The following is a 23647-nucleotide window of genomic DNA, read 5'->3' on the forward strand; positions in this document are numbered from 1 at the left end:
CGTAATAGACTGCCAGAGTGCCCCCCGTAATAAAGACTGCCAGAGTGCCCCCCGTAATAAAGACTGCCAGAGTGCCCCCCCGTAATAAAGACTGCCAGAGTTCCCCCGTAATAAAGCCGGCCAGAGTGCCCCCCTGTAATATAGACGGCCAGAGTGCCCCCAGTAATAAAGATAGCCAGAGTGCCCCCGTAATAAAGCCGGCCAGAGTGCCCCCCGTAATAAAGACGGCCAGAGTGCCCCCAGTAATAAAGACAGCCAGAGTGCCCCCAGTAATAAAGACAGCCAGAGTGCCCCCGTAATAAAGCCGGCCAGAGTGCCCCCGTAATATAGCCGGCCAGAGTGCCCCCCGTAATAAAGAGGGCCAGAGTGCCCCCCGTAATAAAGACGGCCAGAGTGCCCCCCGTAATAAAGACGGCCAGAGTGCCCCCGTAATAAAGATAGCCAGAGTGCCCCCCCGTAATATAGACGGCCAGAGTGCCCCCCCGTAATAAAAATGGCCAGAGTGCCCCCGTAATAAAGCCGGCCAGAGTGCCCCCCTGTAATATAGACGGCCAGAGTGCCCCCAGTAATAAAGACGGCCAGAGTGCCCCCCGTAATAAAAACGGCCAGAGTGCCCCCGTAATAAAGATAGCCAGAGTGCCCCCCCCGTAATATAGACGGCCAGAGTGCCCCCCCGTAATAAAAACGGCCAGAGTGCCCCCGTAATAAAGCCGGCCAGAGTGCCCCCCTGTAATATAGACGGCCAGAGTGCCCCCGTAATAAAGCCAGCCAGAGTGCCCCCCTGTAATATAGACGGCCAGAGTGCCCCCAGTAATAAAGATAGCCAGAGTGCCCCCCCCCGTAATAAAGACGGCCAGAGTGCCCCCCCGTAATAAAGACGGCCAGAGTGCCCCCCCGTAATAAAGACGGCCAGAGTGCCCCCATAAGAACTATTTAATTACAGAGCCAGTGTCAGTCAGGCGAGGGGCGCTGTTACAGTGGCCTCTCGGTATAACTGACCGGGTGCCGCCCCGTGACTGAATACCGGATGCTGGTGGGGGGAATAATGATCACTTTCTCACTGCCGCACTCAGCTGTGTGCAGGCGCCGGACACCATCATAAGGCCGGAGTCAAGAGGACGCATGCGCCGCCAAGCGCATACCTGCGCACGGCCTGCGTCCCCAGTGCTAAAGATAGGGGACGCAGGACGCATGCAGCGTCATGCGGCCGTAGGCGGAGCTACTGGCGGAGGCGCGGCAGGGGGCGGGGCTTAGCGGCGGCCGTGCGCAGCCCGACGCTGCGGCCGTAAACGCTAATGTGAAGCTAGCCTTACGGATGATGCTTCTGCACGCTGCGCTTTTTTTTCACACGAAGATTCTATCAGTGAATAAAATCGCTCATCTGCACGGTCTCAGTGAGTAACATTGGTCCGGGGGTTGTTCATTTCTTCAGCAGACAGCTCTCGGACTGAAGATTCGGTTATGTGAACGCGTCCTTATATTTGGGCGTGCTTTACCTCCGTCTGATGTCCGTGTCTGATCCATCTTCATACCTCTACATTAAAACATGGACCTGATCACATACAGAGTACTAGGTTTATATTAGAGACGTTTCTATAATGGATAACGCATGTCCCATGTGGGATCCGATTTTTTTCTCGCACCCAGAGACTTGAATGTGTGAGCCTCACCCGATTTATGCAAGAAGGTAGTGAATGATGCGATTATCTTTCTCCCAAGAGAAATATCGCTCATCTGAACAGCACTATTGAATAGCATGGCTCAGTGCGCTGTCCGATCACATATCAGCTAGTACGCGTCTGATTTATACGCCCGTCTGCACTTAAGGCTGCGTTCACACCAGCGTATAAAAAATTGTCCATTTTTCCCTCCAGAAAAAATGGCTGACTTTTTATGTGTATTGCCCTCTGTATGCAATCCATATTCATAGATCAACAGTGAATAAAATCTACGAGACCAAATACAGTTTCCTTGATAATGGTGACAATGTATCTGCATAAATCAGACGCTATGCAGTGCATCCACAAGAGATCTCATTTTTTTGTGCAGCAACAGACTTGAATGGGCGAGCATCTTCCCAAATATGGAAAAACCAAGTGCGTGCTGCCATTACTTTCATGTGCACATTCAGTCAAAGAAAAAAAATAAAGTCACGTGATGAGCCCTACTGAAGAACATTCAGACCAAAGACCTGTGACGTACAAGGCTGAGGGTCAGGAGATCGACGGCAGGGCCAAGAGCACCCAGCAGGGTCAGGAGCCCCCCGGCAGGGTCAGGCACCCCCCGGCAGGGCCAAGAGCACCCAGCAGGGTCAGGAGCCCCCGGTCACGGCCAAGAGCACCCAGCAGGGTCAGGAGCACCCAGCAGGCTTAGGAGCCTCCCCAGCAGGGCCAAGAGCACCCAGTAGGGTCAGAAGCCCCCCAGCAGGGCCAGGAGCCCCCCAGCAGGGTCAGGCACCCCCCCGGCAGGGCCAAGAGCCCCCCGGCAGGGTCAGGAGCCCCCCCGGCAGGGCCAAGAGAACCCAGCAGGGTCAGGAGCCCAGCGGCAGGGTCAGGTGCCCCCCGGCAGGACCAAGAGCACCCAGCAGGGTCAGTTCCCCCCGGCAGGGTCAGGAGCCCCCCCCCCCCCCGGCTGAGCCAAGAGCACCCAGCAGGATCAGGAGCACCCCCGGCAGGGTCAGGAGCCCCCCAGCAGGGCCAAGAGCACCCAGCAGGGTCAGGAGCCCCCCCAGCAGGGTCAAGAGCCCCCCAGCAGGGTCAAGAGCCCCCCCAGCAGGGTCAAGAGCCCCCCGTCAGGGCCAAGAGTACCCAGCAGAGTGTGGGAGCCCCCCGGCAGAGTCAGGAGCCCCCCAGCAGCGCCCAGAGCACCCAGCAGGGTCAGGAGCCCCCCGGCATGGTCAGGAGCACCCAGCAGGCTCAGGAGCCCCCCGGAAGCATCAGGAGCCTCCAAGCAGGGCCAGGAGCCCCCCCAACAGGGTCAGGAGCCCCAAAGCAGGGCCAGGAGCCCCAAAGCAGGGTCAGGAGCCCCCTGGCCAGACCAGGAGCACTCGACAGGGCCAGAAGCCCCCCCATCAGGGACAAGAGCCCCCCCCCCCCCCGGCAGGGCCAGGAGCACCCGGGCTAGAGTCAGGAGCCACCTGGCGGGTCCAGGAGCACCCTGCAGGGTCAGGAGCCCAAATTTGGCACAGTCACACGTCTGGACCCCGAGAGTGTCCTAGGCTATGTTGTGAGGCGAAATTTTAACCCCGCACATTCCAATTCACCAATTTTGCCCCTATCTACATAATGAGGAAAAAGTGTGTGCGCGTCAAGCCCCGCCGCTCATTATGATGTCATAATGGTTGACTATGGGATGGAGGATGTGTGATGGGTATATGGGCACGGGACTATGGGATGAAGCATATGTATGATGGGTGTATGGGCACGGGACTATGGGATGGCGGATATGTATGATGGGTATATGGGCATGGGACTATGGGATGGAGGGTATGTATGATGGGTATATGGGCACGGGACTATGGGATCGTGGATATGTATGATGGGTATATGGGCATGGGACTATGGGATAGAGGATGTGTGATGAGTATATGGGCACGGGACGGCGGATATGTATGATGGGTATATGGGCACGGGACTATGGGATGGAGGATGTGTGATGGGTATATGGGCACTCGACTATGGGATGGCGAATATGTATGATGGCTATATGGGCACGGGACTATGGGATGGAGGATATGTATGATGGGTATATGGGCACGGGACTATGGGATGGAGGATGTGTGATGGGTATATGGGCACGGGACTATGGGATTGTGGATATCTGTGATGGGTATATGGGCACGGGACTATGGGATGGAGGATATGTATGATGGGTATAAGGGCACGGGACTATGGGATGGAGGATGTGTGATGGGTATATGGGCACGGGACTATGGGATGGAGGATGTGTGATGGGTATATGGGCACGGGACTATGGGATGGAGGATGTGTGATGGGTATATGGGCACGGGACTATGGGATTGTGGATATGTGTGATGGGTATATGGGCACGGAACTATGGGATGGAGGATATGTATGATGGGTATAAGGGCACGGGACTATGGGATTGTGGATATCTGTGATGGGTATATGGGCACGGGACTATGGGATGGAGGATATGTATGATGGGTATAAGGGCACGGGACTATGGGATGGAGGATATGTGATGGGTATATGGGCACGGGACTATGGGATGGAGGATGTGTGATGGGTATATGGGCACGGGACTATGGGATGGAGGATATGTGATGGGTATATGGGCACGGGACTATGGGATTGTGGATATCTGTGATGGGTATATGGGCACGGGACTATGGGATGGAGGATATGTATGATGGGTATAAGGGCACGGGACTATGGGATGGAGGATATGTGATGGGTATATGGGCACGGGACTATGGGATGGAGGATGTGTGATGGGTATATGGGCACGGGACTATGGGATTGTGGATATCTGTGATGGGTATATGGGCACGGGACTATGGGATGGAGGATAATTATAATTTGTTATAACTAACCACAGTTAGTTACTATGCCCGGGCAGCGCCGGGCTCTTCAGCTAGTATACAATAAAGCGAAGGAAGGTTTTTACTCAATCACAGCAAGCAGAAATCTTGAAATGAAAATGTGAAAAAGTGTAGGAACGTTGCTGAATGTTTTATTCTTCAAAAAACTTTTCTTTTCTTGCTAAAACCAGAAACCCTGTAACCCCACATTCACACGGTCAGTATTTGGAGAGTTTTTCACCTCAATATTTGTGAGCTGAAACCAGGAGTGGGTGAGAAATACAAAGAAGTGGTGACGTGTTTCTATTATACTTTTCCTCTGATTGTTCCACTCAAGTTTCTGGCTAACAGATACTGAGGTAAAATACTGACCAAATACTGAGCGTGTGAATATTCGCATATGAATAAAAATTTCATCATTGACAAGTGAGGCAAAGCAGCAGGCGCTCACAGACAGTCTGCGCATGCCCAATGACGTCAGGAGGACTGCCCCGAATGAATCCTGTCCTCATTTTCCGCAGGACCTAAACCTGCTGTCCTGGGCATTGCCTGTGATATTCTCTGTAACCAATGCTCGGCCGTGTACACTTGTGTTTGTATAGTCTTCTATCTCCGAGACACGTTATTCAGTAGTTGAAGTCTCGGGCGGTCGCTAGATTCTGTTCAGGCAGTGAGTTAGACAGGCCCCGGGGGGTGATGTCCGGAGAGGCGGAGCCTGCGCTCTCTCTTTCCGCTGGACCCGCCATCTTGCAGGTAGCCGCATGAGAGCTCGGGCTCCCGGGATAGAAAGGGAATTCTCCGCAGTCCGGCGGGGCTTGGTGATAAGGTTGTCCGCTGTGTGAGTGGGAGGTGACGGGGAGCCGCCGGTGGTGGGTCCCAGGGATACAGGGCGGTAATGGCTGCTCGCTGTGGCCTGCGGTGCCCGGGCCGGCAGGATGGTGACGGTGTCACGCTCCTGTATGGAGCCCAGGAGATGGTCTCTGAGTGTGCAGACAGGAGTGATCCATCCCTGATAAGGGGGTCCTGCGGTGTTATACCGGGGGGCTACTTGCCCTCGGGTCGCTACAGGCGGTCATCCACGTATGCATCTGCCCTCCAGCCATTACTGCCCCCGGTGTGGTGGTCCTCATACAGGGGGTCCCTGCTCTTAATCCTGGCAGCCAGGTATGTTTTTCTTTGCAGTTTCTTAGAGAAACTCTGTTCTGCTCCAGGGGATTGATGGGTCTTACCCATTGTTCTGTACTACTAACTGCAAAACCATGAGACCCCCGAATCGGTGCAGGGGAGCCCTCCGGGGGCCGCAGCACACTAGTCAGGTGTCTTGTAATAGTTCTCAGCCGGATCTTCCACTTCTTTAATACCTGGCTGCAATTTTGCTTGACAGCCGCAACACATGGATGAATTTCCTAACAGACAATACCTGCGTGTGTTGCGGCTGTGGATTAATGCGAGACATGCAGCCACGGGGACACGAACATATTTTGAGCACGCTGACATCACTCAGCACACAATATCACTACTAGATGAGTTATCTGCTTCCTGATCATGTAGCCGCTTCCAATACACTGACATCTGTTTTCAGGAGACTCATGACTCTTCCATACACTCTAAAGGTACTGTCACACTTAGCGATGTACCAGCGATCCCAACCAGCGATGACGTGGTCAGGATCGCTGGTGCGTCGCTAAGTGGTCGCTAGTGAGCTGCCACACAGGCAGATCTCACCAGCGTCATCGCTGGGGACGGGGGTCGTTACTTACCTGTCAGACGACGCGATCCTGCGTTCTCCCGGCCGGCTCCACGCGTCGCTCGTCGTCACAGCAGGAAGCTGACAAGAAACAGTCCTGAACGTTCTCGTGCGATCAGCGATAACCAGCGGGTGAGCCGGTCGGAGGTAAGTATCAGACACAGCGATATCGCTAGTAATATCGCTATAACGTCACTAGTTATAGCGATATTGCTAGCGATATCTCTTAGTGTGACAGGCCCTTAACTGGTTGGGTGACTTTCATCTGTATGTGACAAAGGAGCACTTTGATAAAATCTTCCATTTTCCCATGTTCTATCCATTCTGTACATAAGTAATCAGGGTAGTAACATGCACTATCCACTGTCTTCTGGCAGTATCAGGCCTGCCCCTGCATCACATCACCATCTCTATCCTGCCGGGTCATTGCATGGGAGGTTACAATCTCAGTGTAAGTCTATGGTACTAAAAAGGAGGCTAGAGTCTTGTTCTGAGTCCCATAGACTTATACTGAGAATATTCAAAAAGTGACCTCTGTTCCATACAGCAAACTGTGATTCTGCAGTTCACAGATGCGGTGACGTATTGTGGAGCAGGACAGATACCAGGGCAAGGTGGTGGCCATTGAGCAAGTTTCTACATTAATTAGATTCATACATAGTGAAACAATTAAAAAAAAAAAAAAAAAAAAATTGCTGGAGTGGTCTTTTAGCAACAGGGGCTCCCCTTTGGTAAATAGGCGCAGTTTCCAACTCTGTTGTTGCCTGGATCGTACTTCAGGGACTGAGGTTCTCCTTTATCAGGTTGTACAGTTCACTTATTGCTGCTAGGGTGAGAATACCTACTTTAGTGGTTGCCATCTTGGCCTGAAGCTGGGTGGTCTCGAGCAGGAATCCCTCGCTGTAAATGGCGTTTATGAAGGGTTATTTTGACAGTCGCCTGTACAGTGAGAGTTGTACTCAGATCTGTGTAATTACAGTTGGGGTTTGCATTCGGGGACCTCGGAGAACCTTGTTTGTTTGTAAGTCCCCCTGTACACTGGTCTCTGTGTGCAAAGTTTTAACAATTTTTGTTTTTTCTTCCAGTAAGTTGCAAAAATGACGAACACAAGAGGCAAAAGGCGTGGAACCCGTTATATGTTCTCCAGACCCTTCCGCAAACATGGTAAGATACCGGTTCCCACGTCGTGTAGAATATTGGCCAAATGACTATAATATTTCTTGCCTGCATCGTGCTTCCAACCACAACATACAGCTGGGTTTTGCACACAATGATTCCCTTGGGGCCTCTCTGGCCTCATTGATTTACGGTGGGGTATTATTAGGACCGCCAAGGTGTCTGACGTTTAGCGGAGTTGATGACTTCCTATATTATTCACAACACCTTTTTGTAATAACTATAAATCCATAACTCCTATAGGTTTCATGGGTGCCACGTGTGCATTCACCTCTGCATTAATTTGTATGTGGCGAGCGGCTGTTAGCTCGCAGATGGGTTGCAGGACCATAAACATGCCTTTTTGAAGACTGGATAAAATCTTGCGCAAAAATCTGCATAACATCAGTGAGATTCATTTTGACTTGTAAAAACTACAAGTTTGAACAGTGTAGAGTTATCATTTGTGAATCTCCATTGAGGCTGGTGGGCAGCAATGCCCTCTATGAAGTGGGTGCATGTAGCTGTGTACAAGGTTTGCAACTCTTGCTAAAGTATAATTTATAAAAAGTTACGGGAAAGCACTGAAAAATGCCAAAATACAGCGATCAAGTACAACTTTATTTTGAGAGATAATGGAGCAAAGCTTGCACCAGTCACCGTTGTGAGGGTTTCATGCTTGTATATCCTCAGTTTCTATAAATGTTAACGTTTATCCTCATTCCTTTTAGGAGTGGTTCCTTTGTCAACTTACATGCGCATCTACAAGAAGGGAGATATTGTGGACATAAAGGTAAACACTGGTTCTGATGCCGCTTTGAAATATATAGCTGATTGCCGATTATTTTTTTTTCTTGTATATAACATGGGTTGAGAATAAGATACGGTATTGTCAAATTTAAAGTAGATTTGATGCCTGATGTCACGATACAAACTGCATGCATTCAGTAGATCTAAGAAGCTGGTGTACTTACTTTGAAAATGTCCAATATGCTTATTTTAGTAGCAAAGGGGAAAATTAAGCCATATTTAATGTATTCAGGTTGTATTGTGAAATCGGAGCCTCAGTGATCTGGGAATGGGTAGGCTTGTAGCGCTGTGACCTTTTGCATAGGGGGATTCCCAGAGGCTCAAGGCAGCAAGACTCCATTCATGTCCATGGGGCTGTCCACAGAGCGGCATAGCTTCCACATAGAGTAAACTTCAGGTGATATGGCTTTAAAACGGGGCACCAGTCCCCCTCTTAATTATCACTGGGGGCTCAGTCTGAGACCCCAATAAATTGAAGTGATGACATACCCTAGTGACGTGCCATGACTTACTAATATAGGCCTAACCTCTATGTATAAAGGTCCATAGATCCTGTCGTGTTTTTGGACTGCAGGTAGATGAGCGATTTTTCTCATTTCTACCTTCTGTCGAGATTACAAAGATTCTGCTTTTCTCCCAGCCTTTATATAGACTTCAGGGAACACTCGTGCTCTATGATGACCTAACTCCAAACTATTTGCTGTCTAAGTAAATGTGAGTCAATCGTTTCACCGGTTCTGAGAGCACAGACTACTTTTACTTGATGGGAGTACTTGAGGTCACATCAGTGTTGGCCCCACGTGTTCTGTCTCGACAAGACTTTCAGCCTCTGCTTGAAAGTTTTCTATTCACTAACAAGATCAAGACCGAGATCTTGAAAATGAGAAAAGTGGGGTATACAGTATTTAAAAAGTTGTGCAACTTCTGTATTCATTTTCTATAATGAAACATTATGTAACTTATTATAATTCAGTTTTAGTGACTTTTTAGTTTTATCGGGGTCGTCCACAAATTTAGTCAAACTAGCTGCAGGAATCATAAAATATTCCATGATGCCCCCAGCTGGTACAGCGCTGATGCTCCAATGGCCGCTGCACGTCTTGTGACATGGATGTATGTTGTGTCACCGCTACAAAAATAAATGCCACGGGGGGCGTTGGTGCTGGATTATTAGTGGGGGTAAACTGAGCAATAATACTTTCTATAAGCCTCCTATACAGTAGAAACTGGGGTCCAACTTACAGCAGACATGAGGGGAACATGCAGTGATGTTAGAATGTAACCCCTCATTGCTATCTTGTACATTTGCTTGCAGGGTATGGGCACCATCCAAAAAGGCATGCCACATAAATGTTACCATGGCAAGACCGGCCGTATCTACAATGTGACCCAGCACGCTGTGGGTATAATTGTGAACAAGCAAATCAAGTAAGTGTGCAGGTGACGAGTGCTCGGAGCCCTTTCACTTTACCAGTTGGATCTGCATATATCTGGATTGGTCATTCATCAGGGCTACATAAAACCTCCTCCTTAAAACCCAAGCAAAATCCTCCTGTATTCTGCTTGTGTCCTGTCAGAGGAGACAGCTTTGTGCGAGGCACTAGGCACATTAGACCAGTGTTGTCTGTGTGCGAGGCACTAGGCACATTAGACCAGTGTTGTGTGCTGCTACTATGGGGGGCATCCTGTGCACATTGGCGATATTCTGTCAGTAAAATGCCCTCCATGTTATAGATAGATCTGTTATGAATGGGTCACCGAGGAGGATAGCAGGCCCAGGCTAAGCCACAGAAAACCAGAGAGGTTGGTAACTAAGCAGACTGCAGACCCCTGATCCTATCCACACAACTAGCAGTAGCCATGGAGCGTACCTACGATGCCCTAGATGCCTCGGCACAGCCGGAGAGCTAGCTCGGCCTAAAGCAAGAAAGGGGAAATCTAAACTGCCCCGGAGCAGACCCCAAAGGAATAGCCCCCAAACATATATTGTCGGTGAGACAAGATGGATACACAAACGCAGGCAGAAAACTAGACTGAGCAAATGATGGGGCCCACACTGACTAGACAGGAAAGGAAAGACACTGCAATCACGCAAAGAACCCTGCAAAAAGTCCAACACGTCTGATGCACAAAAACACTGAAGTCGCACGACTTCACCCCCCACTATATCAGCACTCTGGTATATTCTGAAAGCAAAGCAAACGAGACCAATATAAAAGAGGACAAAACAAACTGGCACATGCAGTAACATATGGGCGGTGATTCAGCACAGCCCTGCCGGAGCTGGCTAACCCGCACCAAAGAGAGATAGACAAAACCAGATCAAATGCAAACAGAATAGCAAATGAACCACTTAGCTGAACATGCAGGGAAAGAGCAGGAGACATCAGACCTCAGCAGGAGCAGGAAGAAAATCACCAGCAGGGATAGAGGGAGTCGGCTGTCTTAAATCCTAATCAGAAACCCCAGATCTCCAATCATCTTCCTCATTATCAGGTGGAAACCTTTGTCAATCAGATCAGCTCCACTACCTCCACTAACCACCAGAGGGAGCCCAGAAAGACAACTCTCAATCTGACCAGCTCCACTATCTTCAGTAATCACCAGAGGGAAGCCAGAGAGAGAATTCACTACATAGATCTGTCCAACTACTAGATCTATGGTGCTTAGTATTGGACTCTTATTGGGGTTCCCGTGTTGGCACATCACCTTACCATCCAGGACGCTAGTAAACCTGATCAGTCCATGCACATTATCGAGGACTCTCCATTGAACTAGTCTGCTTGTAATTAGAGATGGTGCAGATTGATTTGTAGGAGCCGGTCCAGTGGCCACATTAGCAATCAGGCCTCCGGACGGGAGCCCAGAAAACTGCTTATATCACATCTTCCACAGATCTTTTGATAGCCGACTTGGTGCGTTAGCCTTGCACGTGCCATCTTGCCAGGATGGCTAATCAAAAAAGCTACAGGTGGTTGCAGAATTGCTGGGCTCTTGTCCGACTGCCACAACTGCTGACATGACAGCTGGACCAGGTCCTGTGTATTGAACCTTTTTATAAGGTATTTCCACTTGCATGGACCTTGTAGATTCTGATCTACAGTGTAGATTTGAACCATCAGATCTTTGGCCACATGCTGATCACTAATCTGCTCTAAAGCAGGACATGTCTAGATGGATGGCACAAAACTGCTGCTATTAAACACTTTGTGAAGGCATCCTAAGTGCGGCTTATGGCCCAATGAGCCTTGTAGATGGATGCTGATCACTCGTATATATTGTATGGAGGAAATGATCTTGATGGGGCGTTGTTAAAGGGAACCAGTCACCGCATTTAACTATTAATATGAGGATTCAAGTTATGTAGACATCTGTAGTAAAGTCGTCCTTGTGTGCCTTGTTTTATCTTTTATCACTTTGGGGAGGACTCTGCATGGAAAATAACTCTGCCTTCAGAGCTTGTTTTACCTGTAGGGGAGTTAACAGTGTGATGTATAATGGCCGCTCTCTGATCTCACTGCAGGGCTGTGGGTGCTTATTACTGACACATCTGCAGTCCTCTCCGCTTCCATCTCGCAGGCAGACAGGGCTGCAATATTGTGGCAATACAGCAGAGCTCAGAGCTGCAAAAATGTTTGCAAGAATATAGTTAACTTCTCCTGTGACAACCCCCTTCATGTAAAATAAGCTCTGGAGGCAGTTATCTTCCAGGCAGCGTCCTCCCCAGAGCCTGGAAGAGGTCATTTATATATAAGAAAAATGTGGATTTCTCTGGAATAAGAATATCTAGGTATCATTTTATTCAGCTGCCTATGACCTTACATGCCCATATAGATGGCTTCGGAGGGTTGATCCTACTGACAGATTCCCTTTAAATAAATGTCCCTATTGACCGAGTGTATCCCTGTTTGCAATGTTTTGGACCAGGGTAGATGTGTAGGTATGCGCCTCATTTTAGTTTATGAAGGCCAGTTACAGTAAAGCTTCACGCTCTCTTAAAGGGGTAAGATCCTTGCCAAAAGAATCAACGTCCGCGTGGAGCACATCCGTCACTCCAAGAGCAGAGACAGCTTCCTGCAGCGGGTGAAGGAGAATGAGAGGAAGAAAAAGGAGGCCAAGGAGACTGGCGTGTGGGTGGAACTGAAACGTCAGGTATGTGCCTACTTGTCCTCACTGACCAGACTTCGTCACGCTCAATGATGATGTTTCTCCAAACTATTTGCTTCAATAGTAAATATGAGTCAATGATTTCACCGGTTCTGAGGGCATTTTCAGTTACCAGTGGATGGGGATTTCCGTATTCACAATCTATAATATATGTATATTTTTTTTTCTTTACAGCCAGCCCAACCTAGAGAAGCTCACTTCGTCCGCACTTATGGAAAGGAACCTGAGCTCCTTGAGCCAATTCCCTATGAGTTTATGGCATAATGTGTCACAATTAAACATTCTTCTTTTTGGAAGCCAATGCGTGTCTGACCCTTTGTTGCATAGTGAACACTGCCATCTTGTGTATGAGATGATCTCCTTTGTGCAGTCTAGACTGAGACCTCATGGATGGCCAGAATGAAGCTGCTGAGGGGCTTGGTGGGATGCATACGGCTTCAGCTTCTTACGGCTGTTCTTATTGGTGGATGATGGATCAAAGAACATAATCTCCAGGACACCAGATTATGGCCAAGACAAGCGGAGTGCATGCTGGCGACTATAGCTTAACGAAGGAGAACTGCAGAAATGTCTGACATATCTGCTACCTTGATTCATGGCAATTTCGGCCAGCTGATCCATCCATGCAAGAGTCATGGCTCAGACAGGAAATGCTCTTCTTTCTGTAACTATATCATTGGCCCACAGCTTTTTAAAGGGTTTGTCCAGCACTTTTATATTGATGATTTTATCCTTATTGAACACCTGCCACTTTCACAATCTGCTGTTTCCAAATGTAAGCAGTGAATGGGGTGGATCACAATGGCTTGGTACATGGTTCAGTGACTATCAGATATCGCAAATAGACTTAGTAATTTCAATAGGAGCTGATCAGGAGTAGTGGGCCGTGGTGGTCGCTCCATTCACTGCTTACATCCGGCCCTGGAGGTGATGACAGCTGATTATGAAAGTGCTGGGTGTTCAATAAATATATGCCATCAATATAAAAGTGCTGGACACCCCCTTTAACTAGCTGTGGTATATTTGCTTCTTCACCTCCAGAAGGCAGAGCATGCATAAAGCGATTTCTGTCTTTGCCACGAAAGGTTGGGATGAGAATTGTCCTTTAAGGGCCTATTAACAGATCCAATCATATAATGGGATCAGCTGATGCCATATGATAGTAACCTCACAAAGCCACTATATACACATTATAAAAGCCATTTCTGGCTCCTACAGCCAAAAGTGATCGGGCAAGTCACGAGTGAGAAGAGGCACGGAACTGGAAAACTGCGATTGGTGAGTACATTAACTACACCTGTGGCAGTATGGTAACAAAGAAACACTCTTAATAAATAAAATATATACATTTTAAAGTCTGAACCAAGCTTTGAACACTGTAGTACATTTTTTTGTCATGTAGTATAAAGGTTGATGTGCCAAATCCAACTATTTAAACGTGTGCAGATTTTGTCATGAGAATATGCCATAGGTGTGGTTCTTCCTGTACTGAAGTCTTAGTGGGGGTGCTGTCCAGTGGTGGGCTTCCCAATGGCTGTACTCCCCCTGTAATGGATATGGTGACATTGATTGACAGACACGTGATGTGCTGCTGAGGCCTGGGCAGTGCGCTGATCTGCAGAGTAGAGGATGGATGAGAGCTTCTCTCCAAGGATCGGGTCCTGCCTGCTCTCTGCTGCCATCTTGTGATGTAATCCTCTATTGCAGCAAATCACATTGTCAATTTAAACAGCCTTTCACGCACTTTTTTTTTTTTTTTAAACTGTCCACCAATGGCTGCTGTCACCAAAAATCAGTGATGGGTCCTCTGTAATGATTGAGGTAAATTGCTAAATAAAAGCTTGCCGTTTTAACACTGTCTTCTGCTAGTGTCTGTAGTTTCAGGCGCATTAAATACAAATTAAACAAAATGCGTATATAACACAATCTCCTAATAGTAGTTATAAAGAGAAATGACCACTTCAGCTGATATAATGTTCATAGCTCAAGTGCTCTTCCAATCTAGATCCATATGCTGCTTTGGATAACCACTGCTGCCATTTTTAAGTGTTGGCGCTGCTTCCTGTCAGAAATGTCTGAATCACATCTTCCCTGGACATATAATTTGTGCTGCTCTGGTCTGTCCTGTAGAGGCATGGTTCAAATGTGACTGCAGCAATTCTAGTAATGGGGATCAATAGCCGGGTGCCTACGTAGGGAGGTTGTGTCTGGGCTGGAGGCGGCTTTAAGGCTCTTGTAACATTGGTGCACAATAGTAAATGCAGATATTGACAGTGTTATGTTCACTGTTTTGTGCCTGACCTATTTGCAATAGTTTCTAAACTCAGTCGGATGCAACATACATTGGTAAACTACTTTACCTCTAGCTGTACAGAGCCCTTTATGTATAGTTTGTGGCATAAAACTTGTGGAAGTATTCCGTGATGCCATTACATTGAGGCTATGTGTACACGTTCAGAAATGCGGAAATATCAGCAACTCCTGCCGCAGGTAAAACGCATGTGGAATTCGCATGTGTTTTGCAAGCGTATTTAGCTTGTGGAATGCTTGCGCTTTCCAAGCGACTAGAAGCATCGCTTGGAAGGTGATTGATAGGTTGCTCACACAAGCATAGTGCTTGACAAGTGTGGCCAACCTTTTTACTATTGATGCTGCCTATGCGGCATCAATAGTAAACTATAGGATGTTAAAAATAATTTTTAAAAAATGGTTATTCTCGCCTTCCGACAGCCCCCAGCGATGCTTTCATAGAATTGAAGAGTTGGAAGGGACCTCCTGGGCCATCTGGTCCAACCCCCTGCTCAAGGCAGGATTCGCTAAATCATCCCAGACAGATGTCTGTCCAGCCTCTGTTTGAAGACTTCCATTGAAGGAGAACTCACCACTTCTCGTGGCAGCCTGTTCCACTCATTGATCACTCTTACTGTCAAAGTTTTTTCTAATATCTAATCTGTGTCTCCTCCCAATCAGTTTCATCCCATTGCTTCTAGTCTTTCCCTGTGCAAATGAGAATAAAGTTGATCCTTCTACAATGTGACAGCCCTTTAGATATTTGTAGACAGCTATTAAGTCTCCTCTCAGTCTTCGCTTTTGCAAACTAAACAATCCCAAATCCTGCAACCTTTCCTCATAAGACAGGGTTTGCAGACCGGTCACCATTCTGGTTGCTCTTTTCTGAACTTGCTCCAGTTTGTTGATGTCTTTTAAAATGTGGTCCCAAAACTGGACACAATATTCCAGATGAGGTCTGACCAAAGAGGAGTAGAGAGAAATCATGACTTCACGTGATCTAAACTGTATGCTTCTGTTAATACATCCTAGAATTGCATTTGCCTTTTTTGCTGCTGCATCACACTGTTGACTCATATTCAGTCTGTGATCTATTAGTATACCCAAATCTTTTTCACATGTGCTGTTGCTTAGCCCTATTCCTCCCATTCTGTATATGCTTTTTTCATTTTTATTGCCCAGATGTAGTACTTTGCATTTCTCCCTGTTAAAAACCATTCTGTTAGTTGCTGCCCACTAATCCAGTTTATTTATATCTTTTTGAATCCTCTCTCTCTCTTCTCTAGTATTAGCTATCCCTCCTAGCTTTGTGTCATCAGCAAACTTAATCAGTTTACCCTCAATTCCTTCATCTAAATCGTTGATAAAGATGTTGAACAATACAGAGCCCTGTGGTACCCCACTTGAGACATTCTTCCAACTGGATGTGCAGCCATTTACGACCACTCTTTGGGTCCGATCACTAAGCCAGATATGAATCCACCTAACAGTTGCCTTGTCCATTCCATACTTAGTCATTTTTTCAATAAGGATTGTATGAGATACTTTGTCAAATGCTTCACTGAAGTCAAGATATACAATATCTACAGCATTTCCCTGATCCACCCAATCAGTGATTCCGTCATAGAAGGAAATTAAGTTAGTCTGACATGACTTATTAGTTGAAGGGTTTAACTAATGTTAAACCTTGGTCCTTTGCGCGAAGGACCTTTGTGTTGTCACACTCGTGAGAGCGCGACGACATCTGGGTGATTCGTTCAATTCATCCCTGGGAACAGAAGATGCCGGCAGCTTGGCGGACAGGCGGGAGAGCTCCTGGCGCCATCAGAGGGTGAGTACGGTATATCCCGATGTTTTGTTTTTTTTTTTTAAATTTCTGTTTTTGACAGGATTATGGTACCCAGGGCCCTGAGGAGAGTTTCTCCTCCAGACCCTGGGTACCATCTGCACATGAAGCGCTCACTTTATGCATGTGGCTGTGCCTACAATGCAATCCTATGGGTGCGGAATTGCGATTCCGCACAAAAAATGACCATGCTGCATATTCTTCCGCTATGCGATTCCGCAGCGGAAAAATCCTCAGCATTAGCACAGCAATGCGGAATTGCATGGGATGCGTTTTCGCAGCGAAAAACCGCTGCAAAAACGCAACGTGTGCGCATACCCTGATGGGTGAAATCGATGGCAAGAATCAATACCATTTGGATCCACATATTTGTATCATGGCTAGAAATGTTGCTTCCCCCCCCCTCTTAAAATAATGCCAATTGTGAATGGGGGACTGGTAAAACACCTAATTACTTGTGTATGCAAACCTCTGATGTGTGAGCAGAGCCTTTAACCCCTTCCTGACATCCGACGTCAGGGGCGGTCACGGACCACCCCCGACACGTTAACCCCTTGCACACCGCGATCAAACATGATCGCGGTGTACCGGGAGTTAAAGGGAAGCATCGGCAGGGAGGGGGCTCCCTCCGTGCTTCCCTGAGCCCCCCACGGCAGCGCAATGTGCAGCGCTGCTGCGGGGGCTCCTTTCCTCCAGGCCCCCGAATCCAAGATGGCGACGGGGGCCTGGAGGAAGCTGGCTTCCTCAGTGCCTGCAAAGCGCAGGCAAGAGGAAGTCTTCTTCAATGCCTGTGACAGATTGCTGATCTGTCACAGTGATCTGTGATGTGACAGATCAGCGATCTGTCACAGGACAGTGATGTCCCACCTGGGACTATGTAATAAAGTAAAAAAAAATTAAAAAAAGTGTAAAAATAATTTTAAAAAAATCGCCAAATAAATTAGTAAAAAAAAAAAAAAAATCCCCAATAAATTCATTTTTTGAAAATAAAAAAAACAAAATAAAAGTACACATTAGGTATCGCCGCGTCCGTAACGACCCGCCCTATAAAACTGTCCCATTAGTTAACCCCTTTAGCGAACCCCTTAAAAAATAAATTATTTTTTGCTTCGTTTTTTATTTTTATCATACCGCCAAACAAAAAGTGTAATAACGCGCGATCAAAAAGACGCATATAAATATCCATGGTACCGCTGAAAACGTCATCTTGTCCCGCAAAAAACGAGCCGCCACACAGCATTATCAGCGAAAAAATAAAAGTTATAGCTCGCAGAATAAAGCGATGCAAAAATAATTATTTTTTATATAAAATAGTTTTCATTGCATAAAACCGACAAAACATAAAAAAACGACCTAAATGAGGTATCGCTGTAACCGTACTGACCCGAAGAATAAAACCGCTTTATCAATTTTACCGCACGCGGAATGGTGTAAACGCACTCCCCCAAAAGAAATTCATGAAACGCTGGTTTTGGTTCATTCTGCGTCCCAAAAATCGGAATAAAAAGCGATCAAAAAATGTCACATGCCCGAAAATGGTACCAATCAAAACGTCAACTCGTCCCGCAAAAAATAAGACCTCACATGACTCGGTGGGTCAAAATACGGAAAAATTATAGCTCTCAATATGTGGTGATGCAAAAACTATTTTTACAATAAAAAGCGTCTTTTAGCGTGCGACAGCTGCCAAACATAAAAACCGCCATAAATAGTAAATCAAACCCCCCGTTATCACCCCCTTAGTTAGGGAAAAATAATAAAATTAAAAAAATGTATTTATTTCCATTAGGGTTAGGGGTGTGTTGGGGTTCGGGTTGGAGTTAGAATTGGGGGTTTCCACTGTTTGAGCACATCAGGGGCTCTCCAAATGCAACATTGCATCTGATCTCAATTCCAGCCAATTCTGAGTTGAAAAAGTCATATGGTGCTCCTTCCCTTCCAAGCTCTGCCATGCGCCCAAACAGTGTTTTACCCCCACATGTAGGGTGTCAGCCTACTCGGGACAAATTGCAAAACAATTTTTGGGGTCCAATTTCTCCTGTTACCCTTAGGAAAATAAAAAAATTGGGGGCAAAAATATCATTTTTGTGGAAAAAAATGATTTTTTTATTTTCACGTCCGAGCGTTATAAACTTCTGTGAAGCCCTTGGGGGTTCAAAGTGCTCACCACACATCTAGATAAGTTCCTTAGGGGTTCTCGTTTCCAAAATGGGGTCATTTGTGGGTGTTTCCACTGTTTAGGTACATTAGGGGCTCTCCAAAGGCAACATGACACCCGCAGACCATTCCATCAAAGTCTGCATTCCAAAACGTCACTACTTCCCTTCTGAGCCCTGACGTGTGTCCATACAGTAGTTTTCTCCCACATATGGGGTATCAGCATACTCAGGACAAATTGGACAACAACTTTTGGGGTCCAATTTCTCCTGTTACCCTTGGGAAAATAAAAAAAAATGGTGACTAAAAGATCATGTTTGTGGAAAAAATACGAATTTTTTTATTTTCACGCCCGGGCGTTATAAACTTCTGTGAAGCACTGGGGGGTTCAAAGTGCTCACCACACATCTAGATAAGTTCCTTGGGGGGTCTAGTTTACAAAATGGTGTCATTTGTGGGGGGTTTCCACTGTTTAGGTACATCAGGGGTTTTCCAATCGCGACATGGTGTCCGATCTCAATTCCAGCCAAAAACGTCAAATGGTGCTGCTTCCCTTCCGAGCTCTGCCATGCGCCCAAATAGTGGTTTACCCCCACATGTGTGGTATCAGCGTACTTGGGACAAATTGCACAATAACTTTAAGGGTGCTGTTACCCTTGGAAAAATAAGAATTGAGGGTGAAAAGATCATTTTTGTGGAAAAAATATGATTTTTTAATTGTACCGCTGTAAGTTATAAACTTCTGTAAAGCCCTTGTGGGTTCAAAGTTCTCACCACATATCTAGATAAGTTCCTTGGGGGGTCTAGTTTCCAAAATGGGGTCACTTGTAGGGGGTTTCCACTGTTTAGGTACATCAGGGACTCTCCAAACGTGACATGGCTTCCGATCTGAATTCCAGCCAATTTTGCATTGAAAAAGTCAAACGGCGCTCCTTCCATTCTGAGCTCTGCCATGTGCCGAAACAGTCGTTCCCCCCCCACAAATCAGGTGTCAGCGTACTCAGGACAAATTGCACAATAACTTTTGCAGTCCAATTTCTCCTGTTACCCTTGGTAAACTAAAAAAAATTGAACCTGAAGTATTTTTTTTTTTTTTTAAATATTCAAAAAAATTCCTGTGATGCACCTAAAGGGTTAATTAACTTCTTGAATGTGGTTTTGAGCACCTTAAGGAGTGCAGTTTTTAGAATGCTGCCACTTTTGGGTATTTTCTATCATATAGACCCCTCAAAGTGGCTTCAAATGTGATGTGGTCCTAAAAATGTTGTAAAAATGAGAAATCGCTGGTCAACTTTTAACCCTTATAACTTCTTAACAAAAAAAAATTTTGGTTCCAAAATTGTGCTGATGTAAAGTAAACATGTGGGAAATGTTAGTTATCAAGTTTTTTGTGTGCCGTATCTCTGTGATTTAAGGGCATAAAAATTCAAAGTTGGAAAATTGCGAAATTTTCAAAATTTTTGCCAAATTTCCATTTTTTTCACAAATAAACGCAAGTTATTTGAATGAAATTTTACCACTAACATGAAGTACAATATGTCACGAGAAAACAATGTCAGAATCACCGGGATCCATGGAAGCGTTCCAGATTTATTACCTCATAAAGGGACAGTGGTCAGAATTGTAAAAAAATTGGCCCGGTCATGAACGTGCAAACCACCCTTGGGGGTGAAGGGGTTAAAGAATTGTCTGGTTTTTAATGTTCTTCCTGATGCTGTTGCCACCAGAGTGTGGTGGATGGGGCAGTACTCACCACCCGGTGTGGTTTCCACTGCTGAATGTGACTCTTGGTTTTTAGATGCAGCTTGGATCTTGCAGCTCAGGTATAAGGGGCCTCCGTCACTGACCAAGGAAATGTAACCAAAATGTGCAATGTGAGGGGGCATATAATGAATGTCCAGCTCTGCACGTCACTGTGGCGTTACCCAGGGGGTCTTTCCTCGCACTGCATGTGTGTGATTGGGGGGGGACCACGTCACATTCGTCACCAGCCTCCGCTGCAGACCTGTCATCTGGAGGGATCATTATCCACTGTGTAAGGCTCCAGTCACCATGCTCTCGGTCTCAGTCCCTGCTAGTCTGCATTGTACAAAATATAACAAATTATGTATAATTACACAAGGATCAGCCCTAACATGAACACCTGCCTACTATTGTGGGGGTCCTCATGCCCCCCACAAGTGCACCAGGATGTCGGCCGCAGCTGCTGTACTTTGTGTACTTAGAGAGGGACCATCGTGCACTTAGCGGAAGGAGATGTGATCAGTGACCGATGGGAACATTATGATGGTCCTGCCCAGGGGCCACCGCAGCAGCAGCAGCAGCATCATCATCATCCTCATCATCCTCCTTCAACCCATTATGTGACTCTGGAGGTTTTGGCTCTGGATCAGATTTTACAGCACATCATACAGTCTCCCTGAGCTTTATAGGTGGGGAATGAACATGAAATATATGTGGATAATAGAGGAATGAACACATCCCATATAAACGTGTATATTATACACTTCCTGACAGAAGTTATGTCGCTTATCCATGTTATGTAAATAAAAGCTTATAACCTGATGTTAAATTCATCCATTGGTTGTATAAATTATTCTTTTGAAAGCTGAAACCTTCCGAAATGTGGTTTAGGGTAAGAAAATAAATTGGCATCAATGCAGAAATATTGATCATTTAATGGACACAGAATGGTCAGATTTTGGCAAGACAAAAGTTTTGTCACCTGGTCATATAATGCACCCAATCCTAGTTTACATCCTCACCTGTCCTCAGTAAATGAGGTTAATTAGTGGGTGTGTATAAAAAGAAACCCAGCACCCCAGACCTTCACTTGAGCTTTGACAACATGCCAAAAATCCACTCTGCGACCAAAGCCTGGATTATCAAGAGACTGTAGATCAGATCCACTGCAGAGGTGGCGGGCACCTTTAATGTGTCTCAGCATCAAGCACAAAGAAAAAAAGATTTGAAGAGACTGGAGAAGTGTTTGACAAGTCCAGGTCCGGCAGACCCCGCAAGACAACTGCTCAGGAGGAATGTAGGTTAGAAAATCCAAAGCAAGCCCCTCTTCCAATGCAGCAGAGCTCCAACAGACCTGGTCATCTCAAGTCCCTGTGTCAGAACAGTTTGTAGGATTCTGTCTCGAAATGGCCTTCATGGTCGAATCAGTGCCCAGAAGCCAGCACTAAACAAAAGGAAAATAAAAAACCGTGTGGCATTTTTCAAAGTCCCACAGCCTGCTAAACGGATGGATGCTGGAAAAGTGGCAGAAGGTGAAATTCTCTGATGAATCTTCAGGAGAATTACACCACAGCCGCCGCAAATACTGCAGGAGACCTACTGGAGCCCGTACGGATCCAAAATACACCCAGAAAACAGTTACATTTGGTGGTGGAAAGATCATGGTCTGGGGTTACATTCAGTGTGGGGGTGTGCAAAACATTTTCAAGTGGAAGGCAATATCAATAGCCTAAAATATCAAGAAGTATTAGCTACCTTCTATATTCCAAATAAAAAAAGGGTCAAATTCTGCAGCAGGATGGTGCTCCATCTCATACATCCATCTCTACAACAAAGTTCCTGCAGGCAAAAAAGATCAAGGTGCTCAAGGACTGGCCAGCCCAGTCACCAGACATGAACATCATTGAGCATGTTTGGGGTAGGATGAAAGAGGAAGCTTGGAAGACAAAACCAAAGAATCTAGATGAACTCTGGGAGGCGGCATGTGAGACTGCATTCTGTGCTATTCCTGATGACTTCATTAATAAATTGTATGAATCATTGTTGGACCGCATGGATGCAGTCCTTCAAGCTCATGGAAGTCACACAAAATATTAAATATGACTCTAATAGCACCACAACTTCATTCACCAATGTTATACCACATATACTTGTATTTTAAGTTAATTATTTGTTTGCATATCACATTACATTCTATGGCCGAAAAAACTTTTGTCTTGCCAAAATCTGACCTTTCTGTGTCCATTAAATGATCAATATTTCTGCATTGATGGCAATTTATTTTCTTAACCTGAATCACATTTCGGAGGGTTTCAGCTTTCTAAAGAATAATTTATACAACCAATGGATGAATATAACGTCAGGTTATAAGATTTACATAGCATGGATAAGCGACATAACTTCTGTCAGGGAGTGTAATATACACCTGTTTATATGGGGCGTGTGCTGATTTCCTAATTAAGAATCATAGAATCATAGAATGGTAGAGTTGGAAGGGACCTCCTGGGCCATCTGGTCCAACCCCCTGCTCAAAGCAGGATTCGCTAAATCATCCCAGTTAGATGTCTGTCCAGCCTCTGTTTGAAGACTTCCATTGAAGGAGAACTCACCACTTCTCGTGGCAGCCTGTTCCACTCATTGATCACTCTAACTGTCAAAAAGTTTTTTCTAATATCTAATCTGTGTCTCCTCCCATTCAGCTTCATCCCATTGCTTCTAGTCTTTCCTTGTGCAAATGAGAATAAAGTTGATCCTTCTACAATGTGACAGCCCTTTAGATATTTGTAGACAGCTATTAAGTCTCCTCTCAGTCTTCTCTTTTGCAAACTAAACATTCCCAAATCCTGCAACCTTTCCTCATAAGACAGGGTTTGCAGACCGGTCACCATTCTGGTCGCTCTTTTCTGAACTTGCTCCAGTTTGTTGATGTCTTTTTTAAAATGTGGTGCCCAAAATTGGACACAATATTCCAGATGAGGTCTGACCAAAGAGGAGTAGAGGGAAATAATTACTTCACGTGATCTAGACTGTATGCTTCTGTTAATACATCCTAGAATTGCATTTGCCTTTTTTGCTGCTGCATCACACTGTTGACTCATATTCAGTCTGTGATCTATTAGTATACCCAAGTCTTTTTCACATGTGCTGTCACTTAGCCCTATTCCTCCCATTCTATATATGCTTTTTTCAT

At 46.1% G+C, this 23647-nt stretch overlaps 2 protein-coding genes across 5 annotated transcripts in view; one reads left to right on the forward strand and one right to left on the reverse strand.

Annotated features, from left to right (window-relative positions):
* The window catches only part of MTIF3 (mitochondrial translational initiation factor 3), a 28335-nt gene extending 17667 nt beyond the window's left edge, over positions 1 to 10668 (reverse strand). The window contains exon 1 of the mRNA XM_073583126.1: positions 10614 to 10668. Within this exon, the coding sequence (XP_073439227.1) occupies positions 10614 to 10620 (7 nt within the window). The 5' untranslated portion in view covers positions 10621 to 10668. The remainder of the gene's footprint in view (positions 1 to 10613) is intronic.
* Positions 5150 to 12723, forward strand: RPL21 (ribosomal protein L21). Of its 4 annotated transcripts, none has more exons than XM_073583130.1 (6): positions 5150 to 5296; positions 7376 to 7454; positions 8177 to 8238; positions 9571 to 9683; positions 12257 to 12407; positions 12597 to 12723. In XM_073583130.1, the coding sequence occupies exons 2-6, from the start codon at positions 7388 to 7390 to the stop codon at positions 12684 to 12686; spliced, it is 483 nt and encodes a 160-aa protein (XP_073439231.1). In that variant the 5' UTR covers positions 5150 to 5296; positions 7376 to 7387; the 3' UTR covers positions 12687 to 12723. The 4 variants fall into 4 exon arrangements, with proteins under 4 accessions (XP_073439231.1, XP_073439232.1, XP_073439233.1 ...); XM_073583131.1 differs by lacking the exon at positions 5150 to 5296 and adding an exon at positions 5312 to 5381; XM_073583132.1 differs by lacking the exon at positions 5150 to 5296 and adding an exon at positions 5351 to 5369.
* Positions 12724 to 23647: the final 10924 nt, after the last annotated feature.

Source organism: Dendrobates tinctorius, unplaced genomic scaffold (assembly GCF_039654945.1).
Source record: "Dendrobates tinctorius isolate UK_male_01 unplaced genomic scaffold, ASM3965494v1 ptg000075l, whole genome shotgun sequence".
NCBI lineage: Eukaryota > Metazoa > Chordata > Amphibia > Anura > Dendrobatidae > Dendrobates > Dendrobates tinctorius.

What these genes read in the sequence shown, in the direction of transcription:
- RPL21 (XM_073583130.1), top strand. Translation starts at nt 7,388, where the DNA reads ATGACGAACACAAGAGGCAAAAGGCGTGGAACCCGTTATATGTTCTCC. An exon ending in CAGACCCTTCCGCAAACATG is followed by an intron (nt 7,455 to 8,176) that starts GTAAGATACCGG and finishes CATTCCTTTTAG; the next exon opens with GAGTGGTTCCTTTGTCAACT. An exon ending in GAGATATTGTGGACATAAAG is followed by an intron (nt 8,239 to 9,570) that starts GTAAACACTGGT and finishes ATTTGCTTGCAG; the next exon opens with GGTATGGGCACCATCCAAAA.